This window comes from Lissotriton helveticus, chromosome 3_1 (assembly GCF_964261635.1).
Source record: "Lissotriton helveticus chromosome 3_1, aLisHel1.1, whole genome shotgun sequence".
In the NCBI taxonomy this organism is placed as follows: domain Eukaryota; kingdom Metazoa; phylum Chordata; class Amphibia; order Caudata; family Salamandridae; genus Lissotriton; species Lissotriton helveticus.
The window spans coordinates 712,713,002-712,739,986 of NC_136061.1; the positions used below are offsets into that span (position 1 = coordinate 712,713,002).

The following is a 26,985-nucleotide window of genomic DNA, read 5'->3' on the forward strand; positions in this document are numbered from 1 at the left end:
TGGGAGGGCAGGCCAGTCATACCAAATGAACACAGAGAGTGCACACACTGTACACTGGACAGCAGTGCTAAAGTGCCTAGAGGCCTAAAACCACCAATACCATGTCAGAAATAAGGCTAGGAGAAAGGCAAAAAGTTTAGGAATGACCCTGCAAAAAGGGCCAAGTCCAACAGCCACTTTACTCAAAACCAATGCACCCTACTACACTGTACCTATGCCAACTACTTTGCACCACTGCAGTGTATGCCACTATACTCTACTAGAATCTACACTACGTCACTGCATGCTATGTCACTCTACACCTTTGCATTCTATGCCACTCTTTTATACTCTGCACCACTGTAATCGACGCCACTGCTCTCTGCACCACTCCACGCCATTGCACTCTGGCACTCTACTCTGCATGACTGAACAGTACACCAATGCACTCAACGCTACTGCACTCTGCCATTCTACAGCACCCTACACCAATCTACTGCAACCTACGCCACTACACCACTCTACTTTATGCAAATGCACTCTAGAACACTCTACTCTGCATCACTCCACTCTAATGCCACTCCACTCTACTCTTCACCACTCCATTCTATGCCACTTCACTCTACGTCACTCTACTGTGCAACACTGCTCTCTCGGCCACTTAACTCTATGCCACTCTACTCTGCATCACTCCACTCTACGCCACTCTACTCTATACAACTGCACTCTACGTCACTTTACTCTACTCTGAAACAATCTACTCTATGTCACTGCAGTCCACACCATTCTATGCCAATCTCTGCCAATACACTTGCCTCCACTCCACACTACTCCACTCAGTTTTATATCGCTACTCTATGCCACTACACTTGACGCCTCTTTACTGAAAGCCAAAACATTATACGCCACTGTACTCTATACTAATCTACTCTGCACCACTGCACTGTACGCCACTATAGTCTACACTATGACACTGCATTCTACGCCCCGCTAGACCATTGCACTCAGTCACTTTACTCTCCACCAGTCTATGGCACTGCACTCTACACCACTCTACACCTCTGCACTCTAAGACACTCTACTCTGCAGCACTGCACTCTGCCACTGAATTCTATGCCACTAAACTCTGCGCCACTTTACTCTACGCCACTGCACTCTACTCTGCACCACTCTACGCCAATGCACTCTACGCTACTCTGATCGAGTGTGCACCACTGAACTCTATGCCACTACTCTACACTACTCCATTCTATGCTGCACCACTCCACTCTGCCCTGCACCACTCCACTCTACACCACTTCACACTGAAACTCCGAAACAATCCACTCTACGCCACTACACTCTATGCCACTCTACTCCACTCTGCACCGATCCACTCTAAGCCACTGCAATCAATGCTGTGGCATTCTACTCTACACCAATCTACTCTATGCCACTCTACTCTGCACCACTCTACTCTGCACCACTCAATTGTACTATAAAATAATCTACTCTATGTCACTGCACTCTATGCCACTCTACTCCACTCCACTCCACGCCACTGCAGTCTATGCTGTACCACTGTACTCTAAACCACTGCACTCTACGCCAATGCACTCTATACCACATTCTTCAAAAAAATGCAGTGGCACACTATGCCACTGCATCCACACCAACTAACCCAACTACTTTGCACCGCTGTACTTTATGCCACTATCCTCTACAACATTCCAGCCTACGCTACTGCACACATCACATTACACAACCGACCTCTACGTCACTGCACTCTATGACACTATTTTCATCTCTGTACCAAAGTACTCTATGTCACTGCTCGCTGCACCACAACACTCCCTGCATTCCATGATCCTGCACTCTGATACTCTATTCTGCAAGACTGCACTCTGTGCCAACGTACTCTGTCACTGCACTCCGCTCTATACCACTCAACTCTATGCCACTACACTCTATGCCACTCACTCTACGCCACTGCACTCTACACCTCTGTACTCTACCCTGCACCACTCCACTCTATGCAACTCCACTCTACTCCACTCTGCACCCCTCCACTCTAGACTTTGAACTCTATGCCACTACAATCTACCCTGCACCTCTCTACTCTATGCCACTGCACTTTATGCTACTCGTCATCTCTGCGCTCTACGCCAATGTACTCTACACCACTTTACCCAAAACCAATGCACTATATGCCAATCTACTCTGCACCACTGTCGTTGACGGCACTTCACTCTAGGCCGCTCCACTCCACGATACTCCACTCTATGATGCTCTACTCCATTAAACTCTTCTACACTGATGCTCTACTCCACTCTATGCCAACCCACTCTACTCCACTCTATGACACTACTCCACTCTATGACGTTCTACACAACTTCCTCTATGCCATTCCATGCCACTTTAGTCCACTCTAATCTATGACACACTACTTCACTCTACTCCACTCTATGACAATCTACTCCTCTGTATGCCATTCTATTCTAGAGCACTCTACTCTACACAACACCCTCTACGCCACTCCACTCTGCTCTACGCCACTCCATGACAGTCTATGCCACTTCACTCTATGACACTTTACTCAACTTTGGCACTGTGTTCCAGTATACGTCACCCAACTCCAAGCCCTTCCACTCTGCGACACTCTGCTCCCTCCACTACACTGTACACTACCCCATGACACTCCACTTCAATCCTCTCCACGCCACTAAAGTCTACTGTATGCCACTCTACTCTACGTCACTCTATAACACTCCACTTGAAGACACTCCACGCCTTTCTCCTTTACCCTACAAACTTTTAGCCATGCTGAGCAGCGGCTACTCTGGTGTACAACATTGCTAAAACATATTGGCAAAGCTAAAAGCTCTTGCATAGGCGAGGCCTATTGGCTTGTTTATTTCTCCCACTATTAGCCTTAGTTTCTTGCATGTTAAAAGGCGCTTCAGATCTCACAATTTCAGCCCTTGTATAGGACAGCAATTAGGTAAGATATGTTTTACAAGCACTGGTCATTTGAAATGCTAGCTGACATTACATTTTGTTTTGGAATCACTGGAACAATTCTTTCTTTTTATGGGAAGACAATTTGATTCATGTTATATTTCCCCTTTTGCTAAACTATTGACTTTGTTGCCTGGGTTTTGTACTGTATTCAAGTCTAGTATTAAAGTCACAATGTAGCTAAATGTGATGCATTTGGGCCTCTATCTTTTCTTTCACTTATATTGATTCATTTGTAAGAGTTTGGCTATTCAGAGAAATTTCCAGTCACAGAGTAAATACCAGGTGGCATTTGGTTCAGCGTTCTAATTATTTGTTCCGTATATTGTCCCCCCGCACCCCCCCATTATCCTTAATAGCTCTGACTGCAGACAGCTCTGTCTAGCAAGACCTACTGATTCCTCTGCATACCCCTCACAACACACACACAATACACTCTTAACACATACATAAAGAAACAGGCTTTTAGTGAGCCTTCTTCAACGACCGGCTGCTTTCGGCGAGCCCTCCTTAATAAATGGCTGGCCTGGTTGTGCATGAAGTTTTGGGAGCACTCACAGCATATTGTGTAAATTTTTAGGTCTCGATTAGGCAGCACTTACGTTGTCTCTTCGAGACATACTGTATTCAAGATATGCTAATCAATAAAGGGTTCTGGCCCGTAATCAGTAAGGCTCGACCAATCTATAATCCTGACAAATTTTGCATATCAGATCCACAGTGTGTTATGATAACTAATACATTTGAGTTTCTTATAACCTGAATACATAACTGTTTGGCCAGCTTTCTCCCTGGGTCTGTGTTGCATCTTATATTACTGCTGTGGTGTACCTTTTCTACCTTCCCCTGGGTTTTTTCTATTTCTTTTTCTTTTCTTCTTTATTGTTTGATGGAACTTGAGCTTGTTCGCACTTTGTAAAATGTTTTAATTATGAAATGTACTGTAGTGTTTTTTCTGTGTAATTGAATAATTTTGTGTTATATGGTTGTATTGTTTCTTTGTGGTTCCAAGAACATTTGCAATGTTTATGAAAATAACAACATGAACCGCTCTTTTGAAATAATGTTCTAAATAGATAAAAAACATAAAGAGAAAAATAAAACATTTATAAGTTTTCCAATCACTATGAGTCCCACGTGTGATTGGTAAGAGTGAAGTGGTGAATAATTATCAGTATTGGCAGTTGTGTTGTTGTATCGTATTAAGGATATGGGTGTAAAGCTCCGCCCCCTTTCCACCCATCTTTTTAATTGGCTCCTGACCCTGTCCTTTGTAAATGGTGGCTTTACATTGGTCAATAGGCTTCGTAGTCCCTCCTTAGTACCGCTTTGTCTCTTCTTGTAACCTCCCATGAGGACCCCCCTGTTACATGTGCTGTTACTCCCTAGATTTTAGCTACAACCTCAAGGCACTATTTTCTTTAAATGATTCACACACTTGGTTCTACGTTAGGCTGGCAGTGGTTACTTCACTCACTAGAACATCTCACATTTTATATTTCCCTTAATCAGCTCCACACAGAGTACAAACTAATCTGAAATCGATGTAATAATTATTTTGTCTCATTTCAAAGCTACTAAATGTATATATGGACGTAACTATTTTAATGTATTTGTAGTACTGTCTTGCATGCAATACATTTTGGGTAGGGTGTATTAACCATATCTTCCTCAGGGTGTAGTACCATATGTGACCCAAAGAGGTCTGCAGTGCTGGTCCCTTGCTCACTAGGGACCTCTAGGAGCAGTTTGCAGTACTGCACAGAGACATGCAGTGCTGGTGCCGTGCTCAATAGGGACCTCTAGAAGCAGCTTGCGGTACTGCACCGAGACATACTATGCTGGTGCCTTCCTCACTAGGGACTTCTGGGAGCAGCTTGCGGTACTGCATTGAGACATACATTGCTGGTTCCTGGCTCACTATGCAAGCATTTGCAATGCACTAGGTCTCGCATTACTGAAAGTATGAGCTATTGGTGTTGCATTATTATTTGCAATGCCAATACCTCAAACTATCAGTAATGCGAGGCCTATTGCGTTGCAAATGCTTGTTAATGTTTAGGTTGTGTGTTGTATTTTGGTGAAAGGTCATTAAAGGAGTCTTTTTAATGGCAGCATGTAAACAACTGAGGTCAGCATCTAAAGATGTAGTGGTTCTGGCCAAGGTGCTGCGTGAGAAGCGTCATTACAGAAACCACCTACCTCCAACCACTCCCCATTCCAAATTGCTGTTCCTGTCTCCACTGTCACCACCCCAATATAGAGTCTTTGACAGCGGTGCCAGCTTTAGAATGAAACACATGAAGACCATTTCAACCCGGATATGCACACTGTGTAGCTTCATTTTGATCTCCAACAAGCCTTTTAAATCCAGGAAATTCGACATGCATGTCTGGAATTGTCTTAGGTGTTGGCTGCAACTCTGCAATACTTTGGGCTTCAGTAGTTTAGAGGAGCATTGAAGGAGTGGGGAACTTTATTGTTTAGCCTGTGCTCTAGACCAGCTCCTGCCCCTCCAGTACAACCGTTTATTGGTGCACTTTTGACATCTCATGTTCTTCTTAGCACCCCAAGGTTGGCTGTAAATGTGGCCCTTATGGATGCCGCAGTAACATGGTGCTATTTATAGGGAGAGTGCAATATCTTTCTCACACAAACACACACGCACGCATGCACACACACACAAAAACACACACACACTTGCACATACACAGAGTGGAGTACCGTTGTATTTTGATTTTTTTGTGGCTTAAGGTATTAGTAAGAAAAGAGTGAGATCAGTGTCAGCAGTAACATGAAGGCTGTGGGTGCCACGTTCCCAATTAACTGTTTTAAAAAAATCTTTGTTGTCTTCTCTACAGTGACCTTGCCATCAGGTCCACCAACTTACAATAAGACGCCTTGGACATTAAAGAAACCAACGCACCTTCATGAGCACTGGACCGTACATGTTGCTATAGCTCTGTCTGCATGCCATTTTGAGTCTGCTCAACGGAGAGATGTTAACAAAGTGCATTATTGTGCGCAAAAGACAAACATATTCTTGAGACCTGTCTGAATAATGCCTCCTCCATCGGCCCATCTGAATGCTTTTTTAAGTTGAGCATCTAAAATATACATTGTGGGCTCACCAAGAACATACAGTGGCATGGAGCTCACAAATTGCTTCCTATTAGTTGTCTTTCCTGTCACTTTCATTTTCCGGAATAGTATTCATGTCCCAGCTTATCAATCTGGTGTTTTTTGCTCCCATGGAACATAACCTCTTTACTATCTATTTTAATTGGCTGTCTTCTATGATGCTTCCGTTGCTTGCTTTTCAAGCACTACTTTTTCATTTTGGTGAAACACTCCATTAGAGTGCATGTGTTTTCCAGAAGTCTCTCTAAATGTTCTTCTCGGCCACTGCACTCCATGTTGCTCACTGTCTCCCTGGTGCTTCATCTTGCCCCTCTAGATGTTGTGATCGCTTGTTGTCCAACCTCGTTGCTTTATCATCGAAGTGCTCAGCCTCTGCCCGTTCCGCATTGCTCTCTTACCCGTTGCTTCTCTTCTTCAACCATGTTTTGTGTCCCCGTGTCCTCCATGTTTTTTTCCTTCCCACCTATCGCATACCTTCCCTGGACCCTTTGCCTTACCCTATCCGTGCCCACTCTGTTGTCCCCCCACTACGCTTCAAAAAATACTTTTATGCATTTTTTTTTCTTCAATCCAGCTAAAGAACGGTGATGGATTAAACCCAGATCTTTTGACTGGGTGTGAGTGTTTGATTGGTTCAGATGCTCCGTCCATCAACAACCCCTTTGGTACCGCTTTGTTCGCCATAAGTTGGCAGGGTATGCTCAGACGTGAGTCCCTTGCTCACTTTGCCACTGGATTCAGGCAAGCCTGGCTGAAGACGGCTGAAATGCCAGAAACTGGTCCTAGGAAGCTTGTTTCCAGTCCAGGGAAGGCATGGCTTGGCAGTTCGGGCTGGACTGTTCCCTATGAGGCACAGGGTCAGACTGATTTGCATATGGCCATGTCTGAACTGGGGTGGCAGAGTGGGCTAAAGAACGGTGATGGATTATAAACCCAGATCTTTTGACTGGGTGTGAGTGTTTGATTGGTTCAGATGCTCCGTCCATCACCACCCCCTTTTGTACAACTAAAATAAAGCCAGCCATATTTGCACTGATTAAGTGGCACTGCACCTGCTATGCTAAAGTTGTATGCATTAACAGATGAAGGCCTAAGCAACATCAATAAGACTTGCGTATAAATGAAAAGGCAGGTCAGAACTTTCTAAACTTTGTTTCAAGACTGTAGTGATGTCATGCTTAGAGCACTCCCATAGTTTCCAAACCGTTTAGAATTGATCAGATTTTTTTAGATACCAAATTCTGTAGAAGTTTAGAATGTGATAAACCGTGGTGGGCGAAGGAAGGTGATATGAAGAATGGAATATACGTGAAAAAAAAAGCAAGACCAGTGTTAGTTGTGAACCCCAAAATCCAAGTTTTTCCAAACACAAAAAAGTCTTACTCTATCTTCAATGTGAAATTGCAGGCTAAAAATGAAGTTAGTTTCCTCAGATTGATTCACTGAAGCAGTGCAAGTACATCAAACAGAATATAGTTTGGATGATGAGTGGCCTCAATTTAATTTTGAAAAGCTCCATCCTTCCAATTAAAATTTGCATTTTGTATAATTGTTTGTGAATTCAAGAAAATATTTTATAATTTGTGCATTTGTTTGATGAATGTGTAAAGAGATCTTCGCACAATAGCTACTTACACCTTTTCGGAGGATTACAGGCAGCAGACGTTTATGGCGATTAGTCAGGTCTGCAAACAAAATATGTCTTAAAGCATGTTGACAAACATTATGTGTTTCACTTAAAATGATCGTTGTCTCAGCTTGGTTTTGCTTAAATGGCTTTCAGAGTAAATCGTTTGTGTATCACTAACAGGTGACTCGATGATTCTCCCCTGGTGTATCCACAATGTATGATATTCTAATGGAGTTCTACCACATAAATGTAAATGTAAATGTAAATGTATGTGTCTTGTAAAGCGCACTGCTGCCCTGAGGCGTCGTGGCGCTGTAGACCGCTGGGGAACCCGTCCTGGCTATCCCTGTGAGATGGTCCCTACTGGGTATCTCCAAGGTGAAACCAGGCATCCCTGGCGAATGTGGGGGGCCGTTGTAGAGATGAGGCAAGCTAATGCCCAGAGTTGCCGAGTATGATCCCTGGTTAGAGTAGGCACCGAGGCGAGAATTATCGAGTCCGCTGACCCTGGTCCACGACCCTGCCGCGCCGGGAATTGAACCCTGGTCCCGGGCCGTTCTCTGCTTCCGGGTCTGCCGCCTCTAACCATTGAGCCACACCACTCCAAATAAATACTAGGATTTGTATAGTGCAGCTTATCACCAGTGAGGATATCCAGTCACTGTTTCTAGGCATGGGGTGATTAAGTGATTTATCCAGAATCACAGGATGTTGAGCCGACACCAAGGGCCCGATTCACAGAACTACCTTAAGACAAAATCCTAAACTTACCACCATTTTGGTATTCACAGAAGACACTTACTCATTTTGGTATTCACAGAAGGCACTTACTCATTTGGGTATTCACAGAAGTTAGGACTCCTAACTTTAGGACTCCTAAATGCCTTCTGTGAATACCGAAAGTCTTAAAATTAGGATTTTTCTCAGTTTAGTAGTAGTAAAGTTAGGACTCCTAACTTTACTACTCCTAAACTGAGAAAAATCCTAACTTTACGACTTTAGGTATTCACAGAAGGCATTTATTAGTCCTAAAGTTAGAAGTCCTAACTTTACTACTACTAAACTGAGAAAAATCCTAATTTTAAGACTTTCGGTATTCACAGAAGGCATTTAGGAGTCCTAAAGTTAAGAGTCCTAACTTCTGTGAATACCAAAATGAGTAAGTGCCTTCTGTGAATACCAAAATGAGTAAGTGCCTTCTGTGAATACCAAATTGGTAGTAAGTTTAGGATTTTGTCTTAAGTTAGTTCTGTGAATTGGGCCCCAAGACTCGAAGCTGGTGCCCCAGCTCCAAAGTTGGCAGTTCTGGCAGTTAGGTCCCATTCTCTTCTTAACCACATGAAATGGGGGTCTTAGATCTTCTTACATCAAACAAATTCAGGGCACCTCTACTTGTGTATCTTATGGAATTTTCTCAAATGACTGTAATACTTCTCAGGTCTCCCTCAACAGTTTCTTGCTTCCTTGATAATGCCTGCTTTGACATTTCTTTTAAGGAATATATTGTTTAATGTTTGTAAGCATGCTTTTTGGGAAATCAATATAATTTATGTAGCTTAAAGCCAGTCTTAAACTTCAACAGTGTTTTTGCATTCTTTCTTTTTGCTTTTATTAGCTTTATTATGGTTTTAAATTTTTGGAAGCTCGCTTCTGATAAATAGATTATACACTATAAGTTATACCATCAGTTATAAAGACTAATCATTTAGACACCGCTTTCTCCCTCAAGATAATTTAGCAAACTGCAATGCACTCTTAGCTGTCTGTGATGTACTAAAATATAGTAAACCAGGTTGTAGTATGAAAGAATCATTGGACTGCATTTAAAAGTGAATTGCAGATAACAGGCACCTAGGTACGTACAAACACTCCATACATGTGTCTCATAAGTCTCCAAAAGACATGTCTGATTACGTTTTTTAGGGTTTTCTTATCAATGAAATTGCTTCATTGAATGTTACGTCTTCTTTTGGAGCACGGAAACAAGTATCAAGATGGCACCCTCAATGAGGTGTTTGGACTAAGCAGATCCCTTAACCACAGATATTAAGTCGTAGGACAGCTCTTTGAGGTCTAGAAAGCTAGTTTCATCGTTATGCCATACTAAAATGCATTACCAGCTACATTTCTTGAGTTCTCTTTTGCACCAATATGAGCTCAAATTTACATGACATACAAGGGTTATAGTTTGGTTGGTGATCCGGGTGGGTGGGATATTGCATTTGACGATTTGATCTTAAGCCCATGGTCATAATATTTATATGCTTGACATAGATCAAAATGCAGTTGACTTTACGCAAAATGTAGATTACATTGAATGTATTCTATAATATGTCACAACGCAGTGAACGGCATGTTTCTGTAATGCAAGTAGATTCTTATAATAATATGCAATAAGGTTTGTGGGGAAAAATGAGATAAAACCTACATATTTGCTTCTTGATAGCCATACTTAAGCATTGCTGATTTAGCATACCAGTTAAAAAATAATGTGATCCCATGACAGAAATTTCACTTGTAACAGCATGTTGACTGATCCTCTGTTATGTAGGAGAAGATATCCGCATGTAATATAATGATTCTCTGTTGCAGTAAGGTATTTATATGATCTTTGTTTCAACTAGTTCAGCAAATTTCAAATAATTGATTGTCAGAAGTCATAATTTATTATTTCATTATGTTTGGTAATGGAGTCTTACGGCCCAGAACAATGCAACCTCCTCATTTGTATCACAGTGAATGCAGTGATACCGATTTGTGGATACTCCCAGGGAGTAGAGACTGGTGCACAATGAGGAAAAACATATTTCAACACGCATATAGCGTTCTAGCGTTCCGCCTTTGGAAACCAAAGGGTAAAATTTTTTAAGCAGCACAGTTTCTAATCATCAGCTCCTCCCCCGGTTCCAGCAAACAGCTAGTAATTTAATCAGAACTGTTTAGAGGGAAAACAATAAAAATAATCAATATTTGAGTGCAGTTCTCGAAAGTCAGGCCATTACCTCACATCCTTTGGCAAGCACAAACCCGCCACCAACCAGGATCACAATATGCCACGGCATGCATTGTTCAAACTCCTTCCAACTGATCATTGGTCCTGATGCTGTCACTGAAGACGATTCTTTATGTTTTCCTGCATATATATTGAAAAGACAGTCACAATGGTTTAAACGTTCGTCTTGTGCATTAGATTACCCTTTTGACTACAAAGTCACTGATAGAGATTTCATTTTTTCAACTTCATTAGCGAATTTACCATTTACAGCTGTCAAGCTGCATTATGTTATAAATATACTGCCCAGATTAAAGAAATTATTACATTTGCATCTTTATTTATGCGGATTACATTTAAAAAAGTGAAAAGCTAAATACAGTACGTATAAACCTATAACCTACAAACAGTATGTATAAACCTATCTATTATTCTAAGATGTACTCTTCAGGCAACTGGTTTTCGTGGTCTGCTACTGCTTTATCAATTACTTTGGTTTTCAAGTGGAAATATTTTCACTGATAGGAAGACCTACAGACAAAGACTACTGGCCGGGTCACTCCTGTCCTCACAGTCCGTGCTCTGCCCATGAGCACATTGGAGTCATGTTGGGATGCTGAAGCAGATGTGCTCTCGTGAGGCTGCAGGCATCCCCGTTTGAACTATCCAATGCAGAGCTTCCTCTTGAACAGTGTCAGAAGTAAGTTATTTGCTTCTCCACAACACCTAAAGTATGTGCAGAGTCTCCATAAAATGATTAATGTCAGCTCTAATATTTTTGAGGGAAAATGCACTAAAACGTGTTATGTAACATAATAAAAATATGTTTACAGTTATTGAAAACATCAGTATCTGTCATGATCAGGTATGGGTTGAACTCATGATTTTCTATGGAGTCAGAGATGAGGGATCGGCAATCATCCATTAAAAATTACGGGTATGCCCACAGTTTGCAACTTCTAGCTACAATTCATTTGAAATGGGACAGTGTGCACTTCCTCATCCCTTAGCGTTTCATTATTCATCTGATTAACCTACGATAATCTGGATAGCCCTTCCTTCAGATAAAATATTTTAGAATCATCCCTGTTTCATTAGATACTAACAAACTGAATCAGGTTCATGGTCGACATAAATCCCTGGGTTTACATTCTGAGCAACAGCTAATCTACAGTCCCTAGGTTTTGTCCAATCTAGTCTCTCTCCTGCTCACTATGCAGGGCATGCGCCGGACCCTGGTTTCTTGTTCTACATCAAAATATAATGTCCAACCTAAATTACAGTTGAAAGATTTGCTGATTACACTAACAACAAAATCAGGATTCAACCATTTAAGACTAAAAACCACCAATCCAACACATGCTAAGAAAGAGGTCATCTTCACTCGGATTCTGCACAGTGTTTACCACCCCTGCCTCTCCACACAGTGTTTACCACCCCTGCCATTCCTACTGCATCAGCAAATGATAACCTAGATTGTTTCTGACTCACTCCATCAGAAACTATCCAGTGCAGTTGATGTTACGACCCGAATACAATTCAGAAAATCAATATTGACAGATTAATGTAATGTATATAAATAATCAAAATGTTAAATAGAAACTTTTCAAACGTTCTGTAAATGTGTAGGAATCTAAAATTGCAGGCTAAAAAATATGTTAGTATCCTCAGATTGATTCACTGGAGCAGTGCAAGTGCATCAAACAGAATATAGTATGAATGATGAGTGTCATCAATGTAATTCTTGAAAACCCTCATCCTTCTAATTAATATTTAGGTTTTTTACAATTGTTTGTGAATTGAATAATATATTTGACAATTTGTGTATTTGTTTAATGAATGATTGTTTCTGCATTGTTTGTGTATTGTTTTGCATATGAAATCATCAATGGGGTCCTGCACTTCTAGTGGTGACTCATTGGAGTCCTCTGATTCAAATATCGATTTAGTTGAGGTTTGGATTCCAGTAATGAGTCCAGTCAAAAGGTCAAGAACCTCTGCCATATAGCATTTTAAAAAAACAATGAAGGCTTACTTTGTCACCCACGTTAACAAGGTATTGAACCACTCTGGTGAACTCTTTCAAATGTTCAGGGAAATTAGAGAGCCTGAGGTGTTAAAAAGTGCACATTATGCAATACTAACGTTGTGAACATGAGATGCTAACAACATACAACATATCTGAATATAGATCTCAGCTAGAAACCTCATCTTGCATTTCGATAAAACTCCCAGCATCCACACAAGTTTATAAAAGTTTGCAATAATGAGCCTCTAAAAAGTGTGCAAAGTTTCTAGTGAGCAGAAAACACTCAAACTTCGCAGTCACACTTTATGCACCACACAAGTACGGTTACTTCAATATGCTTGGCCCGGATGTAACAAAGATTATAAATTCCTTCCTCAAAAAGGAGCCTTGCACAGCGTCCTAAAACAAGCAACCATTTCTCCCCTGATAAAGAAACCAGTGTTAGATCCTTTGGAACCCCCAACTATATACCCACCTATAACTTACACATTAGCAAAGCTATGGATGTCAAAGAAACCCAACAGCTGCAAGATTTTGTAGAATCAAATATTACATATAACAGACAAACACATTTCAGAAAAAGGGGGTGGCACAGAAACGGCAATGACTGACATCAGGCAAGAACTCCTCCCTTTCTTTCAAAAAGATCAAAGTGGAATCCTAATCCTACTCGATCTGCCACTTCAATGATGTCAATCATTCCTATCAGATCCCAGCCAGCAAATTATGATTAGTTCTGTGACTGTCACTTTAAAAAGTCTGGTGTTACAGGTTTCTCCATGTTAATGCCGTCTCTTCACCATTTACATGAGACTGCTGGTACAGGTAAACTCTTCACACTACCTTCACTAAACTAATGCTGACAATATTCCACTCTGTAGCCCACTCTGTTGCCAATTAGGCTGCCACAAAATTAATCACAAAAATCTCACCAGCGGCTGGAAAAGACATACGTATGGAAGAAGGACACCTACCTCTGCCTAGTGGTTCAAAAACAGAAATCCTCAGAGCGAGAGAATCCTAAAACAACAGCCTGAAAAAATCTAGCCCGAGGGATTAAGAGCAATCCCAAAGTAATTAAAAACCATGGAGTGTGGATTGACAAAAATAATTTGTTTAGCCATCGAATCTGAACGAATTTAAAAACAAACTTTTATTTCCAGATGCTGAGAGGGATCCCCGCTGATCCAGTTATCACATCACATCAAACTGGTAAGATCTGTGGTAATGTTACGATTGGAATAACTGCAGCATTGTCTATGCAGGCACCCCAAAGAAAAAGATCCTGAATTGAGAGAGTTCAAAAGCCAGATGGCTAGACTCACTTTAACTTTAAGAAATCAGAGCATATAGCCCAATCTCACAAACTCCTAAACTGGTAGCTAGTAGTTCACAGAATAAAGTGCAAACTTCTCTGTACTCTTTTTAAAGCACAGAAGTGAACCAAAACACCAACAGGTACTTTTCCTGACCCATACAACTAGACACGTTGGAGCTTAAGATCTGGTAACACAAACAAGACCACTAAGGCCAGAATCTGTTGTAACTTGCATGGAGTCAGATGCATCCTGGTAATAACAGCACGTCTCTAGAACAAATTGCACCTCGATCTAGGGTTCCAACCAAAAATGGTTGTCTTAAGGGAAAAAAAAGCGAGACAAGGTTGTTTAGAATTGCAACCATTGACAATACCAGGGCTAGAAAGCGAAATAGTCACATGCTGGTGCGTTACAAAACAATTACATGAATACATGACCAAACAAAGAAGTTTAATGAGAACGAATGAAAAAATACATAAATAGACAAACATATTAGAGCTATAATTGATAAGTGAAGATATATTTGTCCACATTGTTAACACTTTGCTACAACAAATAGTAAAAGTTATTGTAGCCATAATAAAGCTATAGCAGAGGAGCAGTTAGAATGCAGTCATGCACCAGGAAGTCAGACACCGTTTTCCACTGTATCATATGAATACGTTTCTAAGGTATAGCATCGTCCATCAGAGTAGTACAAACCCCATTGATAGCAAGAAATACATTTTAACATATTGATGCATCCTACAGGAGCATATTGTTAGGAATTTCCAGGCTGCATCTCTGACATTCTTTAAGCAATTAATAACCATAACAACCATAAATATATTTTGCCTGCCTACAGCAAATAAAGAAAGGAATAAGGCTCATCTTTAATGGGTGCACAGTCACTATTTGCGATTGTAATGATAAGAGGATTTAGATTTAATTCACCCTGCACAATGATTATCTTATATATAGACAACAAAACATTCCCTACTGGGCAGTTGGACATTCCCAAATAGACATTAAATAAGACCTGACACATATGAATAATGAAGCTGCATTACATGATGTTTACCTTATAGTTACCATATTGTTGTAGCTTCTGTTACAAATTGTCAGGATATGACACTGGCATAGTGAGAAAAATATTATTTCTCTGCCATTGAAAACTGATGTAATCTCCAGTGTTCACTTCCAGAGCCTTAGGTCACTGTGCCACGCTGCCCAGGTGGGGACAGGCAAAGAAAGGTGGCTCATTACAAAGGTAATTATGTACATTATATCTATCCCTGTCCATATTTACTACCACACTTAGGTGTGGTTCTACACTTTTTGCTATTCATCATTTCTGTGTAGATTTACATCAGTGACCTATGTATAGACATACATGTTTGTACCCCCCTCAAAACAGGTGTTGGAACCTCCCACAACAGAAGGGGTAAGAAACTCCTATAACAGTCTAAAGTTCCGACTACTAACTTTGTACATATAGGTGGAGATCTCCCTCAAGGGACAATATAGAGAAAAGGATTGAATATTATAATTTTTTTTAATGTATTAACCATATTTTAAAGTACAATATAATGTAATTATAACCTAGAACTAAGATAATAAAAAGTTACAGCACATTAACTCGTCAAACTAAATGTATATTATTTAATTATTTCATTTAAATATATTAATGTGTTACATAAACAATACATTTTGAAGGTAAATGTAAAAAAACACTGTATCAAACATTTTCAATTCTTAATTAATGAGTTGTAAATGTACAATATCATTTTTTTAATAAAAGCTTAATTCATTTTAAATTAAAATGTATTATTATTTTTAAAATGTTTACAAAGTTGCTTAACAATCATATGAAGTCACCGCCTGTGATTCACAAATCCTCCAAGGTGCAGGCACCAGTTGTCTCCAAACAAACGTATTCAGCAAAAATCTGGCATTATGCATTTCGGTTAACATATGACATTGCTAAGAAGATGTGGTGTGTATGTAAATATATATTTTTCATTACTTTAACATTAGCTCATGTGGGATGTTATTTTATTTCCCTTCCTTTGCTGTTTTCCATGGGAATGTTTTGCGGTACTTGTGAGTGGCCATGTGTGGTGCTTGACTTACACCATGGCTGATATGAAGTACATTTACATCTGTTTTGACTCCTTCAGAGATGTAGTAACTTCAAAAGTATAGTTTGTGAATTGCAATGGTCTTACTCTTTTGTGGATATTTGTGTATATTGGCATAGTCCTCCCTAAACTCCTCCCTAAAATTCCCCAAACCCCTTTCCGTTAGTACTATTCCCCATTCTACAGCCACTCACACGTGTTCCTCCCACATTTAAAACTGAAACTAATACCTTTAGGTGCAGAAATGTCCGCCATCATGGCAGAGATCTCTACACAGAAAAGACAGGAGAGGAGGAGGTTTCAGCCTGTAGGTTTGCCAACAGCATTTTGTAGCAGGTGAGTAGTACTACTGTAGTACTACTTAATGTACTACAAAATGTCGTTTCTGAGTATACCTCAAAGTGTGTAAAGTAAGATATGTAGTTACAACTTACAGGAGAATTTCCCAGTCAGAGATTCCAAAGTGTTCTGTCTTAGGAATTCACATTATCTGAGTATGGCAATCTGGCTTCTCAAGAATTAATATCGGTCTCACTTTAACAGTCTAAATAGATGAAAGAAATAGAACCAAAGTCAGCTGCTACATACACTAAAAAGAGTACACCAAAACCAGGCCTTCAATGATTTCCATCATAGTTTGTTTCTCCTTTTGCATCACATTACATCACTGTAAAAATGTATAAGTGTAATCAGAAAAAAATGCACTACTGTGTAGACTAAAGGAGACAATAAGAGAAACAGGACCAGATGGAACAATAATTCATCTTAATATATTTCCCAGATTTTCGATATGTGTAATTCAAAGATGTTCTGTTGAAATTGAGTATGAAACTGACTTGAAGGCTTTCTCAAAATCTCACAGTTGTAACAAACACTTTTTGTTTGCAAAATTAGGTACTGTAGATTACACAAATATCTGTGGATATTTTTACTATTTACCGCACTTAATTAGATGTTCCAAGAAATTGCATTAGTATGCTGTCTGTAAACTGGTCAGTGTATAAAAAAGTAAATATATGACTTCTTTTCCATACTAGATCATATCTTAATTGCCACTGTTAAAAACTTCAATACTGCAAAAGTAATCAATTGAGAACTAATCAAAATCTATAGATATGCTATCCCCATGTCATCAGTACAGAATTAGAAACTTCTTGGGACATTGCAAATTAAAAAAGTGTATGCAAGAAAGAATAGAAGTTTTAAGTACACACATTTTCTTTAAATCTCCATCTTTAGGGCAGCTCAATATTTCCAGGAGAAAAATATATCTAAATCGTACTACAGTTCTTGCTCGGGATTAGAAATCTATTTAGTTACCAGGACAGGCTCTGTGATGTTCATGAGCCCTCACAGATGGTTTGAACAGCTCAGCCACCTAGTGTTGTTGTGAAGGAACAATGTGGAAAAATGTGGCTTCTATCATTTTATAGAATGGCAAAATCATTTTAGGATGCCCAAAATCTCTCCACACAATATTTCTCCAGCATTACCTTAAAAGTAATCTAGCCAGAGAATAAAATGTGGAGTACCAATGGCAAGGAAGTCTGACAAAATTGATCTTAGTAAGATGATTGGACCTCACTGAAAACAACATAGCCATAGGTGGTACAATTTACATATCTTCTTGGTAGACTATGTCAAGTTCCTAATGCCCTGAGGGGAGCGTGGCTTTGGATACCGAAGATGGCGGATGCCTGAGCCTGCTGCTTCGTACCGACGCACCTTTTATCCTGATATATCCAATCTATCTGCGCCCTATAAGGGTTGCAGAGGATACCCCAGGTAGCAAGGTACCTGAGGGCATGACAGTGGAATCTGGAGCCCTGTGGTGAACCTCGGGCTGCCACAGAGAAATCTTGCAGACCTGCAGGCTGCAATCCAAGGTGGCACCCGCAGTTTGGTGAGGTGTCCCTGGCGGGGTGTCCTAGGCAACTGCCGCCCAGAGAGGGCTGGAGACTCTGGAGGTGGTGATGGACCAAGGCCGCAGGAAGAGACGGGCAAAACGCCCCCCGCCTGGCTCGCTGGGACGGAGCCAGAGGAGGGAGTCGGAGCCTGCCTGGACCAGTCGACGGAGGTGGGCTGAAGAACAAGTCGTTGAGAACATGGTGATGCTGCCTCTGCAAAGTGCAGAGACCGGAAACGTGAATGAGCCTGGATGGTGGAGGCTGTAGGAGAAGGCTGAGGGAGACAGGGTGCCTATGAGGACATTGGCCCAGCGCCCTGACGGACCAGGACGACACAGAGATGGCCTCGGTGACGGATGCGGTGAGCTGGGTCGGGGCAGGAAGGAGGAGAAAGAGTCTGGGAGAGCCCCGATGGGTGTAGAGGGAATTCGGGATACAGGCAGGGAATGGCGAGAACAGCCAGGAGGCTGGCGGCACTCTAAAATAAGCTCTCTGAATGCAGGCCATGACGTTGGTGACCTGCTGGGCATCCCTGTTATGAGGACCAAAGCTCCACTGGATTTGTGGTTCTGGTGCGTCTCAGTGGCTTGATTGATACAGAAAGGCCATTCTGAGGGAGACACTGAGGCGAGGTGGAGGTCGCAGGCACCTGCTTGTTGCTACCCCACACTTGCAGCCCCGAGCAATGTTGCCCTAGCTGATATTTGATTTTGCGGACATACCAACCAGTAATTATTTGTGTCACCTGAGGACAGCGCACTGCCACAGAGTGGGGGTCCTATTTAACGCTGTTGACTTTGGAGAGCTCCAGACATTCAGACACCAGGGACATCCCACCTGGTAGATTTTGGGAGACAGCAGCCTCCACCATGGAGGCCCTTCAGCCCCACCTACATGGATAAAACCTGGAACAAGACAACTGAAGTGGCGGATGCCCCTCCCAAGCACGCAATGGAGAAACAGGAGTCTGGGCCCTTGGAAGAACCTATCAATTTGCAGCTACATAAAATACTTGAAGCAATCACAGATACCAAAGCTACACTGGATCAGGACATTAGCATGATGTCAGTGGAGCTGGGTCTGCTGAGAGCGGTGGACATGAATTAGTGGAGAGAGACAAAGTGACAGAAGAATCGGTTGCTGAACTAAGGCCTGTGCAGCACGATTTGTCGCACCAAGTTCAAGTCCTGTCCAACAGAGTACGCATACTGAAAAACTGGCTGAAGGATGCCGAGGGCTGCAATAGATGGAATGAGATTGAGTGGTGGGGCTGCCTGAAAGCGTGGAGGGCAAGGACATGATAGAGTACCTCGAGCAATGGCTCTGGACGGTGGTTGCACCTAAGCAATCCAATTTCTACATACTGGAGTGAGCGCACTGAGTGCCTGCTCACCCCCCCCCCCCAGTAGTGGCACAACTTCTACACTTTAAAGACAGATACAGAATACTCTAGAGGGGGCGCTCAAAGTGCCATTTGTTGTTATTAATACTAAAGTCTTCATATTTCCGAATTGCACAATCCTTTATAGAGGTTAAGAAGGTTCTCCGGGCAGAAAGTCTACGATACATCTTAATATTTCCTACTCGCCTCCGAATTATCCTTGAAGGACAGACGCATTTTGACGATGACCCCAAAGATGCTTGGGAATGGCTGGAGGCCCACAAGGCTGGTGGGCTGCTCTGAGGGCTGGCGCCTCCCCATGACCAGGGATGGACTAACTCCTAACTCCTCTCAAACTGAGCAGGAGAGAGCCGCAGCACTCCATGCGGTGACCATGGTTGCGAGAACACAGAGGAACTCTTTGGGAACTAGTACTCCTTCTGCTAAGGGGTTGGTGGTATTGATTCATACTCCTCTCAAGCAGACAGTCTACGCCTGCCGAATACAATCCCAAAGACGGCATATCATCTCCTCTGAATAGGATTTTAATGGGGATGTAGAGGCGAGCTAGAGGGGCATCTTTATTTGTTCGGGTTGATGTACCGCACCTGGACATCACTTCTAACCTGGGCTGGCGCGGTTTGAGAGAGGAGTTGCTGTCTGTTTGTGGCCTTCCCCCCGGATAGTCTCAACCTTGGACTCATAAGGACTTTTCGATAAAAATATATAATGTTTAAGCAGTTTGATTGGCTGGCAGTTGTGGTGCTGCTCTTGTGAAGGGGAGTTCATGTTCATGGGACCTTTTAGTTGCTGGTTTTAGTTGTATTTGCATGGATGGCTCCACGGCCTTTGAATGCGAGATGTGGGACTCGGGGTGAGGGAGGGGGAAATGGAGGGTGGGCGTTCAGGGTGGCTTATACATGGCAACCACATGATATACATGGAAGTTTCTGCCCTGGAACATCAAGGGGATGGGCTCAGCTGTTAAACATCATAATATACACAGCTATCTACGAAGATGGGGAGAAGGTAGCCGTGCTACAGGAGACGCATCTTAAACAAAGGGAGGTTGACAAGCTGCGTCGTCTGTGGCAGGACCAATTATTTGCTACTGCCTACTCGGCATCTGCCAGGGGAGCATTGCTACGTATTGGAGCTGGAGTCCAGTTTGATCTCCTCCATATATCCATAGATAAAGAAGGTCGCTATATATTAGTGGCAGGCGGGCTGCTGGGCTGCGAGATTACACTGGATAGCATCAATTCCCCAAACCAAGATCAGATTTCTTTCCTGCACACGCTTTCAGCCCCAGTGGCTTCCATGATCCTTGGGGGCTGCCTCAACTGTGTGGCAGATGTCGCCCTGGAACGCTCCCTCCCCCATTACCTGAGCCTCCTGTCAATTGCATTGCAGCGGGTCTACGTGACTGGTTGTGACTCCGGGATTTCACAGACGTTTGGAGGACACAACATACAACAGGGATTATTCCTTTTATTCACCAGTACATCAATTACATACACGCGTAGACACTCTCATGTGCTCGCCAAGACGTAGTCCCTCCTAATACATACTGAATACCTGGGACACACCTTATCGGGCCACAGTTGGGTAATGTTGACCTTTAGCCTAGTGGGGGAGAGGCTGTTGATCCCTCTGCGGAGACTCAACCCTGCTACCTTGGAGGACGTATGTTTTCGGGAAACCCTGGGAAATGCTATAGATAGTTATTTCAAAGTAAATAACAGTTTGGAATCCTCACCTTTTGTGGAATGGGAGGCATGCAAGGTGGTGGTGTGGAGACATTGTCTGGGGCAGTCAATAGGACTACAGCGGGAGGTACACCGGGAAATAGCAAACCTGGTGAGCAGGCTCCATGATCTTGATAATGTCTAGGGCACTGAACTGACAGACCCAGAAGACATTAGGGAGGTACACAAGAGGTATGAATGAAATGAATGAAATGGAATTTATACATGCGCAACTTAGCCCCATGGGCGTCAAGGCAGGTATAATGAGGTCCTGGAAAAGCTGAGCTGCCATGATTATAAGGGTGACCTCACCAAGGTGCCGGAGGAAGAAGGGCATCCAGGCAGGCTGCTTGCATGGCTTATCAGACTAAGGGTCACAATAACACCCACTCTCCATTCTTAATATGGACTTTAAACTCCTCAGAAAGATTTTGGCTCTTAGGCTCACCACTCACATGACATCACTTTTACAGTATGACCAAAATTGGTTCATTCCAGCTCGGGATACGTCACTTAATCTCCAACAACTGTATTCTGTGCTATACCGCACGGAGATACAATCCTTTCCGAAAGCAGCCTTATTATAGGTGGACATGGAAAAGACCTGTAATACGGTTCGATGGGACTTCCTGTTTGAAGGAATGCTTAGGATGGGCCTAGGAGAGGGCTGGATTAGGTGGGTGACGCTCTTTTATGAGATGCCTACGTGGGCGTTCAGACTGGCAGAACGGTGTCTTCGCAGTACAGGATCTTCCATGGCACCTGGCAGGTGTGCCCTCTATCCTCGCTTCTGTTCACGCTGGCAATTGAACACTTGGCGGAGCTGTTTTGACAGAGGGGAGCGGGTCTGACTATTGGAGGCTAGGAACATATTATCTCCCTATCTGCCGAAGACATGTAAATCTATTTGGCAGACACCACAAAAGGATCTGCCAGAGCGTTCGACCTCTTGTCCAAATTTGAATGCCATTCGGTACTGAAAGTCAATAAAAACAAAATGTATTTGTTGCCTATGTCCCTCAGGAATCCTCCACCACAGGAGCTCCCTGGAAACCTTAACTGGGCCCTCGTCACATTTAGGTATCTGGGAATACAGATATTTAACTCCTAAAGGACGGTAACCTTGGACAGGCGCTCTGATCCCTCTGTTCCTTTCTGGTGCTCCTTACGATTACCGATAATGGCCTGAATCTCTCTGCCTAAAAATGTCATGCTGCTGTGTCTACTTGATTTCTTTGCTAATTTACCAGTGACAGTGCCAGCCCGCTGGTTCAGCCAGCTTGATTAGTTGTTGCAGGAGCTGATCTGGAATAGGGGATGGCAGAGGGTGTCCTTGGCAACGTTGCAGTGCCCGATGACCGAGGGTGGACTGGGGGCACTGAATTTCGAGCTATATTTCCTGGCCTCTCAGCTGCAGTGGATCAGACAGTGGCAGGATGGGTTGAGACAGGAGGAGTTGGGTCCGGCAGGTTTGTATACACACATGGGGGTGTTACTGGCCAAACTGCTTAACCCCTCTGTTGAAATTCCGCATTTGACGCAACTGCTGACAATGGGGCAGTCGATATTAAAACAGCTGGAGGTACACCGGAAGATAGGAGATCTTGAGAGCAGGCTGCATGATCTTCATAATGTCCAGGGCACAGAATTGACAGACCCAGAATCCATTAGGGAGGTATGCAGAAGGTAAAATGAGGTACTGGAAAATCTCCTCTGCCATGATTATAAGTACGACCTCAGCAAGGTGCAAAAGGAAGAAGAGCGTCCAGGTAGGCTGCTGGCATGACTTATCAGACCAGAGTCTTGAGGGGCCCCGATAACGCACATCAGAATGAATGGAGAGAAATCTATATACACTCCAAGGCCTATTAATGACTTATACGAAGATTCTTATAAGGCCCTATACTCCCCGCCATCACCTATCTCTGCCAGAACAGAAACAGCCTCTTTAAGAACTCTGCGGCTGCTGGAACTGAAGAAAGAGGTCAGGGAGGCACCGGGAAGTCCAGTAACGATCCAAGTAATACGTGGGGCCGTATATTTTTTAAATATTAGAACTTTTATAAATGTTATGCTTTTTGGATTGTGTTTATATATATATATATATATATATATATATATATATATATATATATATATATATATATATACACATATATATATATAGATATAGATATATATTCATTGCCATTCCATTATATATTGTTTTAATATATGATAATAATTTACATTTTTTTACATTTGGTATGCCTAATTCTATTTTCATTATGTTGTACTATTATACTGTGATATCATCTTTCATGGGTAGTGAATTTATTGGGGGATTGAGTATAAAGTATTATTTTTAAATATTTTATTGATTTACATTTTTAATAATTTTTTTAATAGTTTAAAGTAGTTTTAAAAAAAAGATTTACAAAGTCATCATTTTTTATTTTTTAAAATAGAACTTTATACTTTTTATTGGAGGAAATGGGTTGAAAGATTAATTAGGGTAAACAATGTAGGTTTAAGTAATTTGTAATTTAATTTATTTGTAAAGTTTTAAAAAGTTCCAAAATTATATAAATTAGCATTAATTATTGAATTCTATATTATTTAATCAATGGGGATCAGGATTATTTAATTTTGGTCACATATTTGAATTTCTAATTTATAAAATAAATATTATAGGTGCACAATAATAATGATTTTTTTCAAAACTTTAGAAAATTGTTAGATTATTACTTTAAAAGAATTTTCCAAATGTAATATGTACTTTATAATACACTTTATTCTAAAAAAATGTGTAGGGTTGTTTTTTGATTTTTGTTAATGTCTTAACAAATATACATTTTAAGTTAGAAAAATGCATTTGGAGTTAAAATATTAATTTTGACCTTCCCAATTATATGTACTTTACCTAATATATGACCTCCCACATTTCCAAGATATTTGCACTTCATCAGTGTTAGAAGGCCTGAAGGTAGAACAATAAATTAGCCTCCTCTCCCCCAATTATATGCACTTTCCCTACTGTTCGCAGGACTGGGGTTAGAATAGTAAATCAGCCCCTCAAATATATTCTCTTTCACCAATGTTAGTGGGACTTGAGTTAGTCATAGTAAATTTGACCCCCTGCCCAAAGATATGTAATTTACCAAATATAAGTGATAACAGAGTTTGAAAATTTACTTTTACTAACTACCTCCTCGAATTATCTGCACTTTCCCCAGTGTTAGTGGAACTTGATTTAAAAAGTACATTTTAACCCTCACACACTAATTACATGGAATTTTCCTATTGTTCACGATTCTGGAGTTAAATCTGACTTCCAAAGTATACACACTTTCCCCAGCGTTAGTTGTGAATGGGTTGTAACATAATATAATAGAACAGAATAAAATAGAATAGAATAGAATTTGACATAACATAGTTAAAATAGTAAATCTGAGTCATTCACTCCTCATTAATATGCACTATCCGCAATGTTCCAGGGACTGGAAATGTCAGAGGTACATTTACTAAAATGGCGTGTAATGCAGTGAAGTAAATAAAGTTGCAGCTGTGCGTTACGTGGACAGTACCATATCTTAGTACATATGGTACTGTCCTGCTCTCTCCAGAGCTCTGGCACATAATTAGGCTGCCAGAGTCATAAACACACAAACACCTTTGCAACATAAATAATGGGTTCTGAACTGGAAGTGTTCCTTTCCTTCAAAATACTGTGCTTAGATTAACCTTTAAACTTTTCCCATGTTGATTGTGTGTTGTACAGTGTCAGAAGATATTGGAGAAGTAAAACGAATTCTCCTCAATAAAGCCAATGTCAAAACGCCATTATTCTTTTAATGCAAAACCCTGTCTACTTTTTTTTGCTAGACAGGGTTTTGTGTCAAAAACCATTGGTGAATGTATGAGAACTCCTATATACTACTCATTAAATGCCTCCTTGGTGCTAAGTATATCAGGTGACTTGTGCTGGAAAGTAAACTTTCGATCGAATCACTTTTGTGACTCAAGACCAGTGCAAAATGACAATAAATATATCCCCATATCAGCTCTCTATATGAAATTAGTGGGACTGGAGTTTGAATAGTAAATCTTAGTTGCACCAGAGTTAGAACAATAATTCAGACCACCTCCTTCCTTAAATGTTTGCACTTTCTCCAATGTTAGAAGGGCTAGATTTAGAATAGTAAATATGACTTCCTGAGTTACATGAATTTTCCCAAAGTTCATGGGATTGTAGTTAGAAAAGTAAACCTGACTCCCTTACCCTCAAATATATGTAGTTCCCCCTATGTTTGCTGACTAGATTTAGAATAGTAAATCTTATCGCTACACCCCCAGGTCCCCCACCCATACACACTATAGCTTCAGTTTCCACTGTGTTTTTGGACTGGATGAAGAATAACAACTCTCACTACTGCATTAAATTATATATTTTTTATAATGTCAGTAGGATTATAACTAACATGTGTATTTCTGACATGTTTTATTCTGATCATTGACATATATTTAATTTGCAGTTTTTTTATGTATTAAATAATTGGAAATTGAACATTTTATATATATTAACTATTAAGCACCTTATTATGATGTCAGTGGGAAAGCCAACAGGTCGGAGGCTTTCCAACCTCCATATGCACAAGTTACTACTTGTGTAACGATATATCTGTAAGAGACATTAGTTAGTATTAGATTCCTTACCATAGAATATCCCCAGGCTTCAGACTGGATCCGGAAACATTTGCGTAGCAGTACCCTTGCGCGTCGGTAGGCGTCGTCTGCGGCTCCGCGTCCGTCGTCGGCGTCGTGGGCGCCGTGATGACGTCGTCGGAGTACTTAGACGCCGCCTCCTCGTGCTGACGTCAGTTCTTAGACACAGCTTTTCCGCGCCAGAAACGCAGAGCCATGTTAAAAACCAACACTGGTGCCATTGAAACTAGGGCCCTGAAAGGGGACAACCCTAACCCTAGATATTGGTTCGCAGAATGGGGAGGATGGGTGGGTCGGTAAGGAATCTAATACTAACTAATGTCTCTTACAGATATATCGTTACACAAGTAGTAACTTGTGCATCTGAAAGAGACACGTTAGTATTAGATCCTTACCTTAGAATAGATACCCCAGCAATACCAACCCCGTGGTGGGTCTGCGAACCAATAATCACACCAGAAAGTCCTGGAGGAGGGAACGGCCAAAGAAGCCATCCCTCCGGACTTGGCTGTCAAGGCAGTAGTGTCTTGCAAACGTGTGCAGCGATGCCCACGTAGCTGCCTGACAGATGTCTTGTAAGGGCACACCCCTGCCTAGGGCAGTGGTAGTCGCCGTGGCTCGGGTAGAATGAGCCTGTAATCCAGCCGGGGGCTCCTTCCTAGCCAAAGAGTAGCATGCCTGGATACACAAGATGATCCACCGGGAGATGGTCCTCTTGTGCACCGCTTTCCCCTTCTTAGAGCCCACGTAACCAACAAAGAGTTGGTCATCCACCCGGAACTGGCGTGTGCGATCCAAATAAAATGAGAGCGCACGTTTTGGGTCCAGACGGTGGAGCCGCTCTTCCTCTTTAGAGGGATGCGGTGGCGGAAAGAAGGTTGGCAAGGTGATAGACTGCCCGATGTGGAAGGCCGTGACAACCTTGGGCAGGAAAGAAGGTTTGGTACGTAGCACCACTTTGTCCGGATGGACAGAAAGGAAAGGTGGAGTACAAGGAAGAGCCTGGAGCTCACTCACTCTCCTGGCAGAGGTGATGGC

General features: G+C 41.7%; 1 protein-coding gene across 1 annotated transcript in view; it reads right to left on the minus strand.

The window, feature by feature from the left end:
* The window catches only part of LOC144822877 (solute carrier family 13 member 1-like), a 701,886-nt gene that overhangs the window by 96,395 nt on the left and 578,506 nt on the right, over positions 1 to 26,985 (minus strand). The window contains exon 13 of the mRNA XM_078680852.1: positions 10,750 to 10,880. Coding sequence (XP_078536978.1) covers positions 10,750 to 10,880 — 131 coding nt within the window. The remainder of the gene's footprint in view (positions 1 to 10,749; positions 10,881 to 26,985) is intronic.